Raw genomic sequence first — 21,633 nt, 5'->3', positions numbered from 1 at the left:
CAGACCTGGGTGGCTCAGTCTGTTAAGCATCACACTCTTGACTCTTGATTTCAGCTCGGGTGATGGTCTAGGGTTTTGGGACTGCGCTACACTTTGGCCACCACACTCATCAGGGAGGCTGCTTGAGATTCTCTCTCTCCATCTCCCTTTGCCATTCTTGCCTTTCTCTAAAATAAATAAATAAAATATTCAAAAAAAGGAAGTTATAGAGCCAGGCACTCACTCTAGAGTCCACACCTTTTAACCATACTTAGCAATGTGGAATATGGATTAGAAAGACAAGTGACTAGAAGATGATGAAGGACTGCTTTAAAAGATATTTCTGCTGTAGAATTAATTGCAACTGATAGCCAGTTGGCTGGAGATGAAAGTCAAAGGTGGCTGACTCTGAGGTTTTTAGAATGAGACTAGGTTGATGGTGGTGCTAAAAATTGAGATTATAAACATAAAATGTGGAAAGGTTTATGAGCGCATTGAGTAGGAAAGACTTGCTTAATGCCTAAGCTAAAGATTCTGGCCATCAACTATAATAATGATAGTGATGATAATAATAGCTAATTATATTGAGAACTTTTTATATGACAAGAATTATTTTAAGTATATTTCCATGTACTAGTTCATGGAATCCTCATATTAACCCTATTAAATTGGTACTCCACCACCACTGCACCCCTGAGAGGTGAAAAATCTTAGACTTACAGGGACTCAATATCTTGTCAAAGCCATTTTACTTCCTCAGCCTTATAAGCCATAGAAATTGAAGAAGACCAGATAGGAAATGGCTTTTTTAAGTTGGTCTGGCTAAAAATGATGAGGTCTGGTAAAAGGATATGTGAATGGACAGGAAGAACCAAATTTACTCCATTCTCTCCTACAAATGTTTCTGGCAGCAACCAAACAAACCCTCAGAGCTTCATGGTGCCCCCCCCCCCGCCCCGTGGACTGTATGACAGTCATCTGATCTAACATTCTTTTTCTACCATCACACCTCCTTTTTCCCTTCTTGAAATCAGAAAATGCTGCCTTCTCTGGCACTTCATATTTCTTAGGTAATTACACCTCAAGCATCTCTTATAAACAATTCTTCTAATTTTCTTTTTCTTTTTTTATAATAAATTTATTTTTTATTGGTGTTCACTTTGCCAACTTACAGAATAACACCCAGTGCTCATCCCCTCAAGTGAATGGGTGACGGGCACTGAGGGGGGCAATTCTTCTAATTTTCTTTCATTCTTTCTCACCTTTGTCCAATTCCTGTACTTGAGAAGACATGTTTCTTCATTCTCCTTTTCTGTCACTCATCAAAAACCTTCAGATGTGTTTGAACACCTACCATGTGCAAAGTACTGTTCTAAGCTCTTGAAATACATCAGTAGAACATATATCAAAGATGAAAATCTCTGTTTGCAAAGAACTTAGGCTAATGGAAATTGGATTTTTCTGTGCCTGACTTCCATGCTTATTCCCTAATATACTTCTTCCTCTACTAACCCTGACCTCACCCCCCAAGAGGCTTCACAGAAGCCTTAGGACTCTACAGAAAAGTTTGAAATCTTTTAATTCTAGATGGAAAAGTTGTGGCTTACAGAAAAATGCCTTGACAAATATCATAGGATATAATCCCTGGGTATCTAACTCTCAGGTCAGTGCTCTCTGCAATACTTGCTGACTCTATGTCTGGTTGATTCAGATCCCAAACTGATAAAAATGTCCCTAGCATAACCTCTGACACATAGTAATTATATCAGTAAATACTTGATAAATGATGGATATAGGGGAGGAGCAAGATGGCAGAAGAGTAGGGTCCCGAAATCACCTGTCTCCACCAAATTACCTAGAAAACCTTCAAATTATCCTGAAAATCTATGAATTCGGCCTGAGAATTAAAGAGAGAACACCTGGAATGCTACAGTGAGAAGAGTTCGCGCTTCTATCAAGGTAGGAAGACGGGGAAAAAGAAATAAAGAAACAAAGGCCTCCAAGGGGGAGGGGCCCCGCGAGGAGCCGGGCTGAGGCCGGGGCGAGTGTCCCCAGGACAGGAGAGCCCCGTCCCGGAGAAGCAGGAGCTGCACCAACCTTCCCGGGCGGAAAGGGTCTCGCGGGGAGTTGGAGCAGGACCCAGGAGGGTGGGGATGCCCTCAGGCTCCCCGGGACAGTAACAGACCAGACACCTGCGCCCCGGGAGAGTGCGCCGAGCTCCCTAAGGGCTGCAGCGCGCACGGCGGGACCCGGTGGGACCCGGAGCAGCTCGGAGGGGTTCAGGCGGCGGCTCCGCGGAGGGGGCTGCGCGGCCCCGGGAGCAGCTCCGAGGGGCTCGGGCAGAGGAAGAGGCTCCGTGCAGAGGGGGCTGCGCGGTTCCAGGAGCAGCTCGGAGGGGCTCGGGCGGCAGCTCCAAGGAGGGGGTTGCGCGGCCCGGGAGTGCGAATCCAACAGCGCAGGCTCCGGAGCACAGGGCGCCGGGACACAGCCCAGGATCCGGCCTCCCCCCGGGACAGGCAGAGGCCAGGAGGGCCCAGGACAGCAAGGACGCTCCTGCCCCAGCTGAGCAGATCAGCGGCCCCGCCCCGGAGCCTCCAGGCCCTGCAGACGGAGAGCGCCGGAGTTCCTGCCGGAGCTGAATCCAGGTTTCCAGAGCTGGCACCGCCACTGGGGCTGTTCCTCCTGCGGCCTCACAGGGTAAACAACCCCCACTGAGCCCTGCACCAGGCAGGGGCACAGCAGCTCCCCCAACTGCTAACACCTGAAAATCAACACAACAGGCCCCTCCCCCAGAACACCAGCTAGATTGACAACTTCCAGGAGAAGCCAAGGGACTTAAAGTACACAGAATCAGAAGATACTCCCCGTGGTTCTTTTTTTTTTTTTTTTTTTTTTGCTTTTTGATTTGTTTCCTTCCCCCGCCCCGTTTTTGTCTCCTTTCTTTTTCTCTTTTTCTTCTTTTTTTTTTTCCTTCCCTTTTTTTCTCTTTCTCTTTTCTTTCCTTCTTTCTCTCCTCTCTTTTTCTCTTTTTCCCAATACAACTTGCTTTTGGCCACTCTGCACTGAGCAAAATGACTAGAAGGAAAACCTCACCTCAAAAGAAAGAATCAGAAACAGTCCTCTCTCCCACAGAGTTACAAAACCTGGATTACAATTCAATGTCAGAAAGCCAATTCAGAAGCACTATTATACAGCTACTGGCCGCTCTAGAAAAAAGCATAAAGGACTCAAGAGACTTCATGACTGCAGAATTTAGAGCTAATCAGGCAGAAATTAAAAATCAACTGAATGAGATGCAATCCAAACTAGAAGTCCTAACGACGAGGGTTAATGAGGTGGAAGAACGAGTGAGTGACCTAGAAGACAAGTTGATAGCAAAGAGGGAAACTGAGGAAAAAAGAGACGAACAATTAAAAGACCATGAAGATAGATTAAGGGAAATAAACGACAGCCTGAGAAAGAAAAACCTACGTTTAATTGGGGTTCCCGAGGGCGCCGAAAGGGACAGAGGTCCAGAATATGTATTTGAACAAATTCTAGCTAAAAACTTTCCTAATCTGGGAAGGGAAACAGGCATTCAGATCCAGGAAATAGAGAGATCCCCCCCTAAAATCAATAAAAACCGTTCAACACCTCGACATTTAATAGTGAAGCTTGCAAATTCCAAAGATAAAGAGAAGATCCTTAAAGCAACAAGAGACAAGAAATCCCTGACTTTTATGGGGAGGAGTATTAGGGTAACAGCAGACCTCTCCACAGAGACCTGGCAGGCCAGAAACGGCTGGCAGGATATATTCAGGGTCCTCAATGAGAAGAACATGCAACCAAGAATACTTTCTCCAGCAAGGCTCTCATTCAAAATGGAAGGAGAGATAAAGAGCTTCCAAGACAGGGAGCAACTAAAAGAATATGTGACCTCCAAAACAGCTCTGCAAGAAATTTTAAGGGGGACTCTTAAAATTCCCCTTTAAGAAGAAGTTCAGTGGAACAGTCCACAAAAACAAGGACTGAATAGATATCATGATGACACTAAACTTATATCTCTCAATAGTAACTCTGAATGTGAACGGGCTTAATGACCCCATCAAAAGGCGCAGGGTTTCAAACTGGATAAAAAAGCAGGACCCATCTATTTGCTGTCTACAAGAGACTCATTTTAGACAGAAGGACACCTACAGCCTGAAAATAAAAGGTTGGAGAACCATTTACCATTCGAATGGTCCTCAAAAGAAAGCAGGGGTAGCTATCCTTATATCAGACAAACTAAAATTTACCACAAAGACTGTAGTGAGAGATGAAGAGGGACACTATATCATACTTAAAGGATCTATTCAACAAGAGGACTTAACAATCCTCAATATATATGCCCCGAATGTGGGAGCTGCCAAATATATAAATCAATTATTAACCAAAGTGAAGAAATACTTAGATAATAATACACTTATACTTGGAGACTTCAATCTAGCTCTTTCTATACTCGATAGATCTTCTAAGCACAACATCCCCAAAGAAACGAGAGCTTTAAATGATACACTGGACCAGATGGATTTCACAGATATCTACAGAACTTTACATCCAAACTCAACTGAATACACATTCTTCTCAAGCGCACATGGAACTTTCTCCAGAATAGACCACATATTGGGTCACAAATCGGGTCTGAACCGATACCAAAAGATTGGGATTGTCCCCTGCATATTCTCAGACCATAATGCCTTGAAATTAGAACTAAATCACAACAAGAAGTTTGGAAGGACCTCAAACACATGGCGGTTAAGGACCATCCTGCTAAAAGATAAAAGGGTGAACCAGGAAATTAAGGAAGAATTAAAAAGATTCATGGAAACTAATGAGAATGAAGATAAAACCATTCAAAATCTTTGGGATGCAGCAAAAGCAGTCCTAAGGGGGAAATACATCACAATACAAGCATCCATTCAAAAACTGGAAAGAACTCAAATACAAAAGCTAACCTTACACATAAAGGAGCTAGAGAAAAAACAGCAAATAGATCCTACACCCAAGAGAAGAAGGGAGTTAATAAAGATTCGAGCAGAACTCAATGAAATTGAGACCAGAAGAACTGTGGGACAGATCAACAGAACCAGGAGTTGGTTCTTTGAAAGAATTAATAAGATAGATAAACCATTAGCCAGCCTTATTAAAAAGAAGAGAGAGAAGACTCAAATTAATAAAATCATGAATGAGAAAGGAGAGATCACTACCAACACCAAGGAAATACAAACGATTTTAAAAACATATTATGAACAGCTATACGCCAATAAATTAGGCAATCTAGAAGAAATGGACGCATTCCTGGAAAGCCAGAAACTACCAAAACTGGAACAGGAAGAAATAGAAAACCTGAACAGGCCAATAACCAGGGAGGAAATTGAAGCAGTCATCAAAAACCTCCCAAGACACAAGAGTCCAGGGCCAGATGGCTTCCCAGGGGAATTTTATCAAACGTTTAAAGAAGAAACCATACCTATTCTCCTAAAGCTGTTTGGAAAGATAGAAAGAGATGGAGTACTTCCAAATTCGTTCTATGAGGCCAGCATCACCTTAATTCCAAAACCAGACAAAGACCCTACCAAAAAGGAGAATTACAGACCAATATCCCTGATGAACATGGATGCAAAAATTCTCAACAAGATACTGGCCAATAGGATCCAACAATACATTAAGAAAATTATTCACCATGACCAAGTAGGATTTATCCCTGGAACACAAGGCTGGTTCAACACCCGTAAAACAATCAATGTGATTCATCATATCAGCAAGAGAAAAACCAAGAACCATATGATCCTCTCATTGGATGCAGAGAAAGCATTTGACAAAAGACAGCATCCATTCCTGATCAAAACTCTTCAGAGTGTAGGGATAGAGGGAACATTCCTCGACATCTTAAAAGCCATCTATGAAAAGCCCACAGCAAATATCATTCTCAATGGGGAAGCACTGGGAGCCTTTCCCCTAAGATCAGGAACAAGACAGGGATGTCCACTCTCACCACTGCTGTTCAACATAGTACTGGAAGTCCTAGCCTCAGCAATCAGACAACAAAAAGACATTAAAGGCATTCAAATTGGCAAAGAAGAAGTCAAACTCTCCCTCTTCGCCGATGACATGATACTCTACATAGAAAACCCAAAAGTCTCCACCCCAAGATTGCTAGAACTCATACAGCAATTCGGTAGCGTGGCAGGATACAAAATCAATGCCCAGAAGTCAGTGGCATTTCTATACACTAACAATGGGACTGAAAAAAGAGAAATTAAGGAGTCAATCCCATTTACAATTGCACCCAAAAGCATAAGATACCTAGGAATAAACCTGACCAAAGAGGTAAAGGATCTATACGCTAAAAACTATAGAACACTTCTGAAAGAAATTGAGGAAGGCACAAAGAGATGGAAAAATATTCCATCCTCATGGATTGGCAGAATTAATATTGTGAAAATGTAATGTTACCCAGGGCAATTTACACGTTTAATGCAATCCCTATCAAAATACCATGGACTTTCTTCAGAGAGTTAGAACAAATTATTTTAAGATTTGTGTGGAATCAGAAAAGACCCCGTATAGCCAGAGGAATTTTAAAATGAAAACCATATCTGGGGGCATCAGAATGCCAGATTTCAGGTTGTACTACAAAGCTGTGGTCATCAAGACAGTGTGGTACTGGCACAAAAACAGACACATAGATCAATGGAACAGAATAGAGAATCCAGAAGTGGACCCTGAACTTTATGGGCAACTAATATTCGATAAAGGAGGAAAGACTATCCATTGGAAGAAAGACAGTCTCTTCAATAAATGGTGCTGGGAAAATTGGACATCCACATGCAGAAGAATGAAACTAGACCACTCTCTTTCACCATACACAAAGGTAAACTCAAAATGGATGAAAGATCTAAATGTGAGACAAGATTCCATCAAAATCCTAGAGAAGAACACAAGCAACACCCTTTTTGAACTTGGCCATAGTAACTTCTTGCAAGGTACATCCAGGAAGGCAAAAGAAACAAAAGCAAAAATGAACTATTGGGACTTCATCAAGATAAGAAGCTTTTGCACAGCAAAGGATACAGTCAACAAAACTCAAAGACAACCTACAGAATGGGAGAAGATATTTGCAAGTGACCTATCAGATAAAGGGCTAGTTTCCAAGATCTATAAAGAACTTATTAAACTCAACACCAAAGAAACAAACAATCCAATCATGAAATGGGCAAAAGACATGAACAGAAATCTCACAGAGGAAGACATAGACATGGCCAACATGCATATGAGAAAATGCTCTGCATCACTTGCCATCAGGGAAATACAAATCAAAACCACAATGAGATACCACCTCACACCGGTGAGAATGGGGCAAATTAACAAGGCAGGAAACAACCAATGTTGGAGGGGATGCGGAGAAAAGGGAACCCTCTTACACTGTTGGTGGGAATGTGAACTGGTGCAGCCACTCTGGAAAACTGTGTGGAGGTTCCTCAAACAGTTAAAAATATACCTGCCCTACGACCCAGCAATTGCACTGTGGGGATTTACCCCAAAGATACAAATGCAATGAAACGCCAGGACACCTGCACCCCGATGTTTATAGCAGCAATGGCCACGGTAGCCAAACTGTGGAAGGAGCCTCGGTGTCCAACGAAAGATGAATGGATAAAGAAGTTGTGGTTTATGTATACAATGGAATATTACTCAGCTATTAGAAATGACAAATACCCACCATTTGCTTCAATGTGGATGGAACTTGATGGTATTATGCTGAGTGAAGTAAGTCAGTCGGAGAAGGACAAACATTATATGTTCTCATTCATTTGGGGAATATAAATAATAGTGAAAGGGAATATAAGGGAAGGGAGAAGAAATGTGTGGGAAATATCAGAAAGGGAGACAGAACGTAAAGACTGCTAACTCTGGGAAACGAACTAGGGGTGGTAGAAGGGGAGGAGGGCGGGGGGTGGGAGTGAATGGGTGACGGGCACTGGGGGTTATTCTGTATGTTAGTAAATTGAACACCAATAAAAAATAAATTAAAAAAAATTAAAAAAAATGATGGATATATATGTGGGCAGTTCTATTCACACACTTGGATCAAAGAAAAGAAAATTCATGTGTTTTGAGATAAAATTGGAGCTATTTTTTAAATTTTATTTTCCAAATGATTATGTAAATTATAGTTAGCATACAATGCAGTATTAGTTCAGGAGTAGAACTCAGTGGTTCATCACTTACATACAACATCCAGTGTTCATCATAACAAATGCCCTCCTTTATGCCCATTACCCATCTAGCCCATCTCCCACCCCCTGCCCTCCATCAGCCCTCATTTTGTTCTCTAATTAAGAGTCTCTTATGGTTTGTTTCCCTCTCTTTATCCTCCTCCCATATGTTCATCTGTTTTGTTTCTCAAATTCCATATATAAGTGAAATCATATGGTATTTTTCTTTCTCTGATTGACTTATTTTACTTAGCATATTACACTCTTAGCTAAATTGGAGCTATTTTAACGTGTCAAAATTCTCCAAACTCTTTAATAGTGAATCAGAATTTTCCTCATTATCCCAATAGAAGATTCTTTGTGTGTTATCGCCATCAAATTAAGACTGGTTTCAATTCCTGACATTCAATAAATAAATAAATAAATAATTTTTATATTTTTTTGCTTTTTTGTGTGTATTATACTTTTGTGTCTTTGCTCATTGTCTATTTGTTGTATTTTAACTACATTAGATATTAAATGGCTATTGTGAAGTGACCTATAAAATGAATACTTTTATGGGTAAATGTATTTGACATTAAAAGCAATTAACTGATTGATGGACTATCTTTTGAAATACAATCAGGTCATAAATGAGGAAACTAATTGTAATTGATTTGGAGACACTTAAACTAATCCAAAATTTGACCAACTAAATTATAACAAATTGTGGATTTATCTTCCTGGTGCTATGTTTTCCTCTTTAGTGAGATTAACTGTAGATAGATCAAAGGAAATCTGATTGAACAAGTGCTGGTAGATGCTTCTGGTAGGAATGATTATGATGGTGTAGGGCAGCATAATAGGGCCACCAAGTTTCTCTATTTATAGAAAGACAAATGAACAGGCAAATAGAAGACTGCTTATATTAACCCCACCTAGCTTGTTTAAGAGAGATAGACAGAGGGATCCCTGGGTGGCGCAGCAGTTTAGCGCCTACCTTTGGCCCAGGGCACGATCCTGGAGACCCGGGATGGGAATCCCACATCGGGCTCCCGGTGCATGAAGCCTGCTTCTCCCTCTGCCTATGTCTCTGCCTCTCTCTCTTTCTCTCTCTGTGACTATCATAAATAAATTTAAAAAAAAGAGAGATAGACAGAAAATACTTCCTTAGAGAGGTTTGGTGATAATGTGTTAAAAAGCTCATTAGGGTAAATATCCATATAGGATCCTTTGCAGGTAGGGGCTGGTTGAAGAGGTTGGAAGAAGTAGATTCTCATATATATAGGATTTGTGGGGAGCAGTTAACATTGTTGTGGACAAGCCAAGACCATCTTGATGAGTAGAATATACAAATTAGAATGTTGTCCAAACACCAACTTCTCAAAATCTAGTAAGTCTTGAAAGATGATGTTCATAGAATGCAAACAGGTATAACCAAAGGTAAATGGCATACTGTATGCATATAGATTAGATCTTATTCTAAAATTGTGTTTCCCTTGTCTTTTTTCCAGGTCTGGATCAACTCATAAACAACTTGGAAGTCCAACTTAATTCAGAAGGTGGCTCAATGCATGTCTTTAAAGAGGTCAGTTATCAGGAAAATGAGATAGAAATATTGAGCCATAATAATGTTGAGTACTTGGTAATCATTAATGAGCTAAAGCTCATTTTTTCCCCTAGCAAAGTGTTGGAAACTGAAAAGGGATGAAAGGAGGAAGGAAGGTTTCTAGGAAGTTCCTGAAAACAAGGTTTCAGGTCTGAATACAGAATAGATCTGGCCTAAAAGAAATCTAGCCTCTGGAATCAATGCTGTAGGGGCAAGTTAGACACTTTGGTAGACAATAGTAACCATTTGCCTAACACTGTTCCTATTTCAGGCACTCTGAAGATTAAATACATTGTCTTATTTAATCTTCATAATAACTCTGTTGGATACTATATTAGAGTTCTCCAAAGAAACAGAACCAACAGAATGTGTAATGTCTCAATCTGTGTCTCTCTATATGTATGTATGTGTATATATATATATATATATATAATATATATCTCTATAGATATAAATAACAATATATTAATCATATATATCTTTATATATAAAATAAAAATATATCTATATCTATCAATCTACATAGCTATTGAGAGAGAAAGAGATGTTAAGGAATTTGATCACATGACTGTAGAATTCTGATGAATCCAAAATTTAATAGGGGGTAGGCTGACAGATTGGAGAGCCAGGGAAGAATTGCAGTTCCAATGGCAGTTATCTGGAAGAGTTCTTTCCTGCTTGTAGGAGTTCAGTCTTTATTTTTTTAAGGCCTTCAAATGACTTAATGAGGCCAACCCACATTATGGAGGGTATTTGGCTTTACTCAAAGTCCAGTGATTTAAATGTTAATTTCAGGAGCACCTGGGTGTCTCAGTCAGCTAAGCACCTGGCTTTGGTTCAGGTCATAATCCCAGGGTCCTGGGATAGAGCCCTGCATTGGGCTCCCGCTCTCCCTCTCCCTTGCCCCTCCTCCTGCTTGTATACTGGTTCTCTCTCTCTCTCTCTCTCTCTCTCTCATCTCTATCTCTATCTCTATCTCTATCTCTATCTATCTCTATCTCTATGTCACATAAATAAATAAAATCTTTTTAAAAATGTTAATTTCACCTAAAAAACATCTTCACAGAAACATTCAGAATAATGTTTGACCAAATATCTGAGGACTGTGATCCACCCAAATTGACACAAAATTAATCATCACAGATAGGTATTATTAATATTCCCATTTTACATAAGAAAACTGTGACCTTGGGCACACCCAGAACAAGGATTGTTTTTATTTAACAGGCAAACACTCTGCATTAGATGTGGAAGTCCCATTTTGCTCAGGTTTAAGTTCTAAAGTCATATATTTCTAAAAGATTCTCAGTGACACCTTTTCCCACACCATTCTTTCTGCCTGGAACATCCTTCAATCAGCCTGTCTAATTTACCAAATCCCAACTTTTCTCAGGGCCCAAATTTCAATTCCATCTCTTCCATAAAACTTACACTGATAACTACTTGAACTTGAGTTCCCAGAATGCTAAATTATCTATACCAGTTACTCATGTGGCTCTGCTTATTACTTGTTCTCTAGTCATCAACAACTTTATGTAAATTTTACAGTGATAATTTTTGTCTTTGAAACTTCAATTATTTATGTGCCCCTTACACAATTTCTGATACATCCTTATTATGCATATTATTTACTTACTTTTAGGAGATTAGTGCAGCTAAAAATAAATGCCTATAATCTAGGTTTGATGTGGCATATTGGTTTCCTAGAGTTACTGCAACAAATTACCACCAATTGGTGGCTTAAAACAGGATAAATGTATTCTCTCATAGTTCTAGAGTCCAGAAGTCCAAATTTGTATCATTGCCATGATCCCTTCCAAGGTCCTAAGAGAGAATATGTTTCTTGCCACTTCCACCTCCTGGTGAATGCAGGTGTTCCTTGGCTTGTAGACTCAGCACTCCAGTGTCTATCTTCATCTTCACATAACTTTCTCCTCTGTGTCTCTCTGTGTGTCTCTGCTCTGTGTACCTGTTTAAGGACAGTTGTCATTGAATTTAGGGCCCACCCAAATAATCCAGGATAATCTCCTCAAGATCCTTAATTATATCTACAAAGACTATTTCCAAATAAAGTAATATTCATGGGTTCTGGGGATTAGGATGTGGACATATATTTTGGGGGAACACCATTCAGCCCACTACAGTGTGTTATACATGTATTTCTAATATATAGTAATGCAACACCCCAAAACAACCTTAGATGCTTTGAGAAAGAAAAAGTGTTTCACCATATTATATTTTATATGTTTCATAGTTTTGTGCTAGGTAATAATTTTTCCATATTATCATGCTAGGTACTAATCAATATATGCACATACATACATACAAAATACATATATACATGTCTAACATTATTTTACCTGAATGCAGCTGCTGCCATGCTTGATATTTTCTCCTAAGCCTTTAGGCTTGCCTATTTCATTAGTTTGTACAAATTGATGAATTCTTTTGTCTCATGGTACTATATTTCTGGATGCTATTGATATGGTGGTGATGTAAAATTTGAAATCCCTCTAGGTTTAGGTTAGCTCTACTTTTAATAATTCTCAACTCCAACTACTTCTCCATCCTCTAATACGTAAACACGTGATTCCTCATTGGAGAAGAATTGGGGTTTCAGAAAGCTAACTGACTTATTGACTTAAACTATGACTGTGTGTGTGTGTGTGTGTGTGTGTGTATTTGTGTGCCCACACATGAAAATGATTAGTTTAAACCTAGAACAAACTAGAAGGATCTGCGTACAAGAGCAGCTTTCCTCTTTCTGCTTAGGGGACTAAGCTTTATTTTACTACCATAAAAATACTTTCCTCTGTTTTCCACCTGTTGTACTGTCTGGGGTATTTTCTTCTTTCATTTTATTTCTAGCCTTGCTTTCCTGCTTTCAATTTCTAAATAAGAGCTATTTTATTTATTTTATATTTAAATGTATGAATTTATGACAGTAAATTGCATCTTAAGAAAAACCGTTTCAAAATAAAAATTAGTATACATCTACTCAGCATTTTTACATGCAGATATTCTTTCTTTCCCCCAAAGTGTCCATTGACCAAGAATAAAGAAGAAGTAGTATACATATATACAATGAAATATTATTCAGGCATAAAAATAATGAAATCTTGACATTTGCAATGGCATGGATAGAGCTTGAAAGTACACTAAGCGAAATAAGTCAGTCAGAGAAAGACAAATACCATATGATTACACTCATATGTGAAATTTAAGAAAAAAAAACACAAAGAAATGATCATAAGGGAAAAATAAAGAGGCAAGCCAAGAAACAGACTCTTAATTATAGAGAGGAAACTGATGGTAACCAGAGGGGAGGTTGGGTTAAATAGGTGATGGGGATTAAGGAGTATACTTGTGAGTGTTTTTTGAGAAAAGCCTATATTACTGTATACTTCTCTCTTAGGACTGCCATTGCTCCATCCCAAAGTTTCTGAAATAACATGTTTCCATTTTCATTTGCTTCCATGTATTTTTTCAATTCCTTAATTTCCTGGTTGACCCATTCATTGTTTAATCGGATGTGTTTTAACTTCCATGTATTTGTGGTGTTTCCAAATTTTTTTCTTGTGATTGAGTTCAAGTTTTAAAACATTGTGTTCTGAAAATATGCATGACCAATCTTTTTGTGCTGGTTGAGACCTGATTTGTGACACAGTATGTGATCTATTTTGAAGACTGTTCCACGTGCTCTGGAAAAGAATGTGTATTCTCTTGCTTTATGATTAAATGCTCTGAATATATCTATTAAGTCCATCTGGTCCAGTATGTCATTCAAGGCCCTTGTTTCCTTGTTGATCTTCTGCTTAGATGATCTGTACATTACTGTGAGTGGGGTGTTAAAGTCCCCTAGTATTATTTTATTATTATAATGAGTATCTTTAGGTTTGTTATTGCTTTATATATTTTGCTGCTCCCAAATTATGAGCATAAACATTTTCAATTGTTAGATCTTCTTGTTGGATAGATATTTTTTATTATGTTATAGTGCCTTTTATCATCTCTTATTAGTCTTTGGTTTAAAATCCTGTTTGTCTGATGTAAGGATAGCTACTCCAGCTTTATTTCTTGTCCATTAACATGATAAATTGTTCTCTACCACCTCACTTTCAATATGGAGGTTTTGTTGGTTCTATAATTGGTCTCTCTTGTAGATATCATGTTGATGGATCTTGTGTTTTAATCCATTCTGATAATGTTTTAATACCATTCTGATATTTTTTAATCTATTCTGATATTCTATGTCTTTTGTTTGGAGCATTGAGTATATTTACATTCAGGGTAATTATTGAAAGTTATGAATTTAGTGCCATTGTATTACCTACCCATAAAGTTGCTGTTTCTTCAGATTGTCTCTCTTCCTTTCTGGTCTTTGGTTCTTTGGGGATCTCTCTCTGCTCAAAGGATGCCCTTTAATATTTCTTGTGGGGTTCTTTTAGTGTTGATTAATTCCTTTAGTTTTTGTTTGTTCTGGAAACTCTTTATCTTTCCTTCTATTCGGAATGACAGCTTTGCTGGATAGTTTGCATATTCTTCCCATTTACCACATTGAATATATCATGCCAGTGCTTTCTAGCCTGCCAAGTGTATGTGGACAGATCTTCTGCCATCATTATGTTTCTACCCATTTAGGTTTAGAAACTCTTGTTCCAATCTGCTTCCATGATTTTCTCTTTATCACTGAAATATACAAGCTTCATTATTATATGTTGAGGTGTCAACCTATGTTTATTGAATTTGAGGAGGGGTTTCTCTGTGCCTCCTGGACTTGAATGCCTATTTCCTTTCCTATATAGGGAAATTCTCAGCTGTAATAAATTCAAATAAAACTTCTGCCCCTTCTTTATCTTCTGGGACCCCTGTTATCTAGATATTATTTCACTGTATGAAATCCCTAACTTCTCGAAGTTTCCCTTTGTAATCCAGTGTTTGTCTTTCTGTAACCTGTCCACCTTTATTTTCCATCATTTTGTCTTCTATATCACTCTCTTTTACCTCATTTATTCTGTTAGAACCTCCATTTATGACTGCATCTCAGCAATAGCATTTTAAATTTTGGCCTGATTACATTTAGTTATTATTTTCTACAGTAAGTGATTCCTCTACTGTCTTCTATGCTTTTTGCAATCCCAGCTAGTATCTTTATAGTCCTTTTTTTAAATACTAGTTCAGACCTCTTACTTATATCCATATTGATTAAATCCCTGGCAGTACTACCTCCTGTTCTCTCTTTTGTGATGAATTTCTCCATCTCGTTATTATGTGTAGAAAAGAAGATAGAGAAAAGACAACAATATCAACAGCAACAGAAAATAATTAACAAAACAAACTAGAATAAAACAAAAACAAAATAAATATGAAAAAAATCATACCAGAAATAAAACAGGAAAAATAAGAAATAGATCCTCATTGTATTTTGGTTTCCTTCTTATAAGAAATTAGATCCCAAAATAGGAAAAAAAACTCATATATATATGAAAATAAAATAAAATACAATGAACATAAACCAAAAATAATATATAAATAACATATATATAAAATAAAAATTTTAAAAGAATTGAAAAAAATAAGAACATAGCTGCAAAAATATAAAAATGAAAGATTAAAGAATTAAAATAAAAACACTACAAATGTTATATACTGTTTTCCAAGAACTGAATTTTTGCAGTTTGCTATGATTGGTAAACTTGGTGCTATCCAGTTGTTCCTGCTGGCCTTCCAGGGGAGGGGCCTATTCTGCTGATTCTCAGGTGTTGTTGCCCTGATGGAAATCCAACTTCCTTGCCAGGGGGCAGAGCTCAGTGTAAGTGGCTCTGGATTCCACTGTGGTGCTGTTTAGCTCCCCCCCCTTCAATACTTTCAGCATTAATGGAGGGAATGAAAATAGCCATGCCCTACTTTCTAGCTCCAGAGCTGAAAATTCCTCCCACTCTTACCTCCCACTCTTCAGTAAGCTCATGCAGAAAAGCATTCAATTACTTCAGTCTTGTTGGTTTCTGTCCAAACTCTGTGTTCACCCAACATTGACCAGGCATTTTCATCTCAGGCATACAGTTGAATTTTAAGTCTCCAAATTTTATGGACACCTGGGGTATATAGACCTGCACTGTTCCTCCCAGAGGAGGGAGAGCTCTCACCATGCTTCGGCCTTCTGCTGGGCCCCTGCCAGGAGACTAGCGGTGTGACTATGTAATGGTTCACAATATATGGCATCACCAAGCAAAAAGCCAGAGCATAGACTCACTGTTTTCAGCTGGCTTTTCCACTCTGATGCCTGGAAACTCTGCTATACACAGGCACCCCCATTCTTCTTGTGACCCCAAGGATCTTGAGACCATGCTATCCCACCTGGGATTCTGCTCTACTTCACCACCTAAGCACTTTAAGGCCAGGGATGTGCCCCGCACTGTACCAGGCTTATAAAAGTTCAGATTTTGTGCTCTACTGCTCATAATAATTTACAGTAGCCTCCTTAAGTCAGCTCCTGCCCCACTACCATTTCCTCTGATATATCGTCCTGGATTCAAGGCTCTGCACCTCCTAAGTTCCAAAATGTGGTCACTTTTCTATTTGTGGAATTGCAGCATTTCTTTTCTCAGATCTCTGATTGATTTTGTAGGTGTTTAGAATGGTTTGATATCTAGCTGAATTCCAGAAACCAGATAAACTTAGTGTTCCCTACTCCTCTGCCATCATAACTCCTCTCTCTTCATATACTTTAATGTATTCTTTACTTTTCTGGTTAACCCATTCATTCCTTAGTCAGATGTTCTTTCACCTACATGTATTTGTGGTCTTTCCAAGTTTTTCTTGTGGTTGCCTTCAAATTTCATAGTGTTGTCACCTGACAATATGCATGGTATGATCAGAATCATTTAGTAGTTCTTGAGGCCTGATTTATGACCCAGTATGTGATCTATTTTGGATAATTTTCCATGTGCACTTGAAAAGAATGTGTGAGGGGCCTGAGTGGCTCAGTCAATTAAACATCTGGCTCTTGATCTCAGCTCAGGTCTTAATCTCAGGGTCATGAGTTCAAGCACAGTTGAAGTTCCATGCTAGGCATGGAGCCTACTTTAAAAAAAATAAATAAGGGCAGCCTGGGTGGCTCAGCGGTTTAGTGCTGACTTTGGTCCAGGGCATGATCCTGGGGACCTGGGATTGAGTCCCATGTTGGGCTACATGCATGGACCCTGCTTCTCCCTCTACCTGTGTCTCTGCGTCTGTGTGTGTGTGTGTGTGTGTGTCTATGAATAAATAAATAAGTAAATAAATGTTTAAAAAAATAAAAATAATAAGAATATGTATTCTGCTGCTATAGGATAAAATGTTCTGAATATATCTGTTATGTTTATCTAGTCCAGTGTGTTGTTCAAAGCCATTGGTTCCTATTGATTTCTTGCTTAGATGATCTTTCCATTGCTATAAATGAGGTGTTAAAGACTCCTACTCTTATTGTATTGTTATCAATAAGATTATCTATGTTTGTTATTATTCATTTATATGTTTGGGTGGTTCAAGCTGGATGCATGAGTATTTGCAACTGTTAAATAACCTATCGGACAGACTCCTTTATTATTATATAATGTCCTTTTTTACCTCATCATCTCTATTTACAGTTTTTGGTTTAAAATCTAATTTGTCTGATATAAGTATGGCTATATCAACTTTTTTTATTTAAAAATATCTTTTTAAAAAACTTTTATTTTTTTCAAAGATTTTATTTATTTATTCCTGAGACACACACACACACACAGAGAGAGAGAGAGAGAGGCAGAGACACAGACAGAGGGAGAAGCAGGCTCTATGCAAGGAGCCTGACATGGGACTCAATCCTGGGTCTCCAGGATCAGGCCCTGAGCTGAAGGTGGCGCTAAACTGCTGAGCCACCTGGGCTGCCCACAATTCATTTTAGAGAGAGTGTGCACTCATGTGTGCATAAGTGAGGAGAAGGGCAGAGGGAGAGAATTCTCAAAGCAGATTCCCCACCTAGCCCATAGAATGATACAGAGCTCAATCTCACGAACAATGAGATCATGATCTGAGCTGAAATCACAAGTCAGACACTCAACAAACTGAGTAACGCAGGTGATTCTTCTACTCCAGGCTTCTTTCGACATCAATTAACATGATAGATGGTTCTCCATGCTCTAATTTTCCATCTTAATGCGTCTTTATGTCTAAAATGAGTCTTTTTTAGGCAGCATATAGATAGATCTTGGGGTTTTCTTTTTAAATCCATTTTGAGCACATGTCCCCACCAAATTACCTAGATAACTTTCAAATCATCCTGAAAACCTACGAATTTAGTCTGAGATTTAAAGAGAGAACAGCTGGAATGCTACAGTGAGAAGAGTTTGTGCTTCTATCAATTACAACTTGTTTTTGGCCACTCTGCACTGAGCAAAATGACTAGAAGGAAAAATTCACCTAAAAAGAAAGAATCAGAAACAGTCCTCTATCCCACAGAGTTACAAAATCTGGATTACAATTCAATGTCAGAAAGCCAAATCAGAAGCACAATTATAAAGCTACTGGTGGCTCTAGAAAAAAGCATAAAGGATTCAAGAGATGTCATGACTGCAGAATTTAGATCTAATCAGGCAGAAATTAAAAATCGAATAAATGAGATTCGATCCAAACTGGAGGTCCTAACGACGAGGGTTAACGAGGTAGAAGAACAAGTGAGTGACATAGAAGACAGGTTGATGGTAAGGAGGGAAACTGAGGAAAAAAGAGAAAAACAAAAGATCATGAGGATAGGTTAAAGGAAATAAATGAAAGCGTCAGAAGGAAAAATCTATGTTTAATTGGGGTTCCCAAGGGTGCCGAAAGGGACAGAGGACTGAATATGTATTTGGACAAATCACAGCTGAGAACTTTCCTAACTTGGGAAGGGAAACAGGCATTCAGATCCAGGAGATAGATTCGCCCCCAAAAAATCAATAAAAACTGCTCAACACCTCGACATTTAAAAGAGAAAATTGCAAATTCCAAAGATAAAGATAAATTCCTTAAAGCAGCAAAAGACAAGAAATCTCTAACTTTCATGGGGAGAAATATTAGATTAATAGCAGAACTCTCCACAGACCTGGAAGGCCAGAAAGGGCTGGAAGGATATATTCATAGTCCTAAATGAGAATAACCTGCAGCCAAGATACTTTATCCATCAAGGCTCTCATTCAGAATAGAGGAGGAGATAAAGAGCTTCCAAGATAGGCAGAAACTGAATGAATATGTGACCACCAAGCCAGCTCTGCAAGAAATACTAAGGGGGATTCTGCAACAGAAAGAAGTCCAAGGGAACAATCCACAAAAAGAGGGACTGAGTAGGTATCATGATGACACTAAATTCATATCTTTTAATAGTAACTCTGAAGGTGAACGTGCTTAATGACCCCATCAAAAGGTGCAGGGTTTCTGACTGGATAAAAAAGCAAAACCCATCTATTTGCTGTCTGCAAGAGACTAATTTTAGACATAAGGACACCTACTCCTACTCCCTCAAAGTAAAAGGTTGGAGAAATATTTACCATTCAAATGGTCCTCAAAAGAAAGCAGGGGTAGCCATCCTTATATCAGATAAATTAAAGTTGATCCCAAAGATTGTAGTGAGAGAAGAAGAGGGACACCATATCCAACAAGAGGACCTAACAATCATGAATATGTATGCCCCAAATGTGGGAGCTGCCAAGTATATCAATCAATCAATAACTAAAGTTAAGACATAGAAAATAATACGCTTATACTTGATGACTTCAATGTAGCACTTTCTACAATCGACAGGTCTTCTAAGCAAAACATCTCCAATGAAACAAGAGCTTTAAATGATACACTGGACCAGATGGATTCCACAGATATCTACAGAACTGTACAACCGAATGCAACTGAATAAACATTCTTCTCAAGTGCACATGGAACTTTCTCCAGAATAGACCACATACTGGGTCACAAATCAGGTCTTAACTGACACCAAAAGATTGGGAGTGTCCCCTGCATATTTTCAGACAATAATGCTTTGAAATTAGAACTAAATCACAAGAAGAAGTTTGGAAGGATTTCAAACACACGGAGGTTAAGGACCATCCTGTTAAAAGATGAAAGGGTGAACCAGGAAATTAGAAAATAATTTAAAAGATTCATGGAAACTAATGAGAATGAAGATACAACCATTCAAAATCTTTGAGATACAGCCAAAGAAGTCCTGAGGGGGAAATACATCGCAATACAAGCATCCATCCAAAAACTGGAAAGAACTCAATACAGAAGCTTAACCTTTCACCTAAAGGAGCTGGAGAAAAACAGCAAATAGATCCTACACCCAGCAGAAGAAGAGAGTAATAAAGATTTGAAAAGAACCCAATGAAATAGAGACCAGAAGAACTGTGGAACAGATCAACAAAACCAGGAGTTGGTTCTTTGAAAGAATTAATAAGATAGATAAACCATTAGCCAGCCTTATTTTAAAAAAAGAGAGAGAAGACTGAAATTAATAAAATCATGAATGAGAAAGGAGAGATCACCACCAATACCAAGGAAGTACAAATGATCTTAAAAACTAATTATGAGCAGCTATACGCCAATAAATTAGGCAATCTAGAAAAAATGGATGCATTTCTGAAAAACCACAAGTTAACAAAATTGGAACAGGAAGAAATAGAAAACCTGAACAGGCCAATAACAAGGGAGGAAATTGAAGCAGTCATTAAAAACCCCTCAAGACACAAAAGTCCAGGGCCAGATGGCTTCCCAGGGGAATTCTATCAAATGTTTAAAGAAGAAACCATACCTATTCTCCTAAAGCTGTTTGGAAAGATAGAAAGAGATGGAGTACTTCCAAATTCGTTCTATGAGGCCAGCATCACCTTAATTCCAAAACCAGACAAAGACCCCACCAAAAAGGAGAATTACAGACCAATATCCCTGATGAACATCGATGCAAAAATCCTCAACAAGATACTGGCCAATAGGATCCAACAGTACATTAAGAAAATTATTCACCATGACCAAGTAGGATTTATCCCCGGGATGCAAGACTGGTTCAACCCTCATAAAACAATCAATGTGATTCATCATATCAGCAAGAGAAAAACCAAGAACCATAGGATCCTCTCATTAGATGCAGAGAAAGCATTTGACAAAAGACAGCATCCATTCCTGATCAAAACTCTTCAGAGTGTAGGGATAGAGGCAACATTGCTCAGCATCTTAACAGCCATCTACGAAAAGCCCACAGCAAATATCATTCTCAATAGGGAAGCACTAGAAGCCTTTCCCCTAAGATCAGGAACAAGACAGGGATGTCCACTCTCACCACTGATATTCAACATAGTACTGGAAGTCCTAGCCTCAGAAATCAGACAACAAAAAGACATTAAAGGCATTCAAATTGGCAAAGAAGAAGTCAAACTCTCCCTCTTCGCCGATGATGTGATACTCTACATAGAAAACCCAAAAGCCTCCACCGCAAGATTGCAAGAACTCATACAGCAATTTGGCAGTGTGGCAGGATACAAAATCAATGCCCAGAAATCAGTGGCATTTCTATACACTAACAATGAGACTGAAGAAAGAGAAATTAAGGAGTCAATCCCATTGACAATTGTACCCAAAAGCATGAGATACCTAGGAATAAACCTAACCAAAGAGGTAAAGGATCTATACCCTAAAAACTACAGAACACTTCTGAAAGAAATTTAGGAAGACACAAAGAGATGGAAAAATATCCCATGCTCATGGATTGCAAGAATTAATATTGTGAAAATGTCAATGCTACCCAGGGCAATTTACATGTTTAATGCAATCCCTATCAAAATACCA

General features: G+C 38.7%; 1 protein-coding gene across 1 annotated transcript in view; it reads left to right on the top strand.

The window, feature by feature from the left end:
• KLF8 (KLF transcription factor 8) overlaps positions 1 to 21,633 on the top strand; it is a 340,994-nt gene that overhangs the window by 266,854 nt on the left and 52,507 nt on the right. Inside the window, exon 2 of the mRNA XM_072815549.1 lies at positions 9,710 to 9,783. Coding sequence (XP_072671650.1) covers positions 9,766 to 9,783 — 18 coding nt within the window. The 5' untranslated portion in view covers positions 9,710 to 9,765. The remainder of the gene's footprint in view (positions 1 to 9,709; positions 9,784 to 21,633) is intronic.

The sequence above is a fragment of the Canis lupus genome, chromosome X (assembly GCF_048164855.1).
Source record: "Canis lupus baileyi chromosome X, mCanLup2.hap1, whole genome shotgun sequence".
Classification (NCBI taxonomy): domain Eukaryota; kingdom Metazoa; phylum Chordata; class Mammalia; order Carnivora; family Canidae; genus Canis; species Canis lupus.
This window is presented reverse-complemented; position numbering and strand designations above follow the sequence as displayed.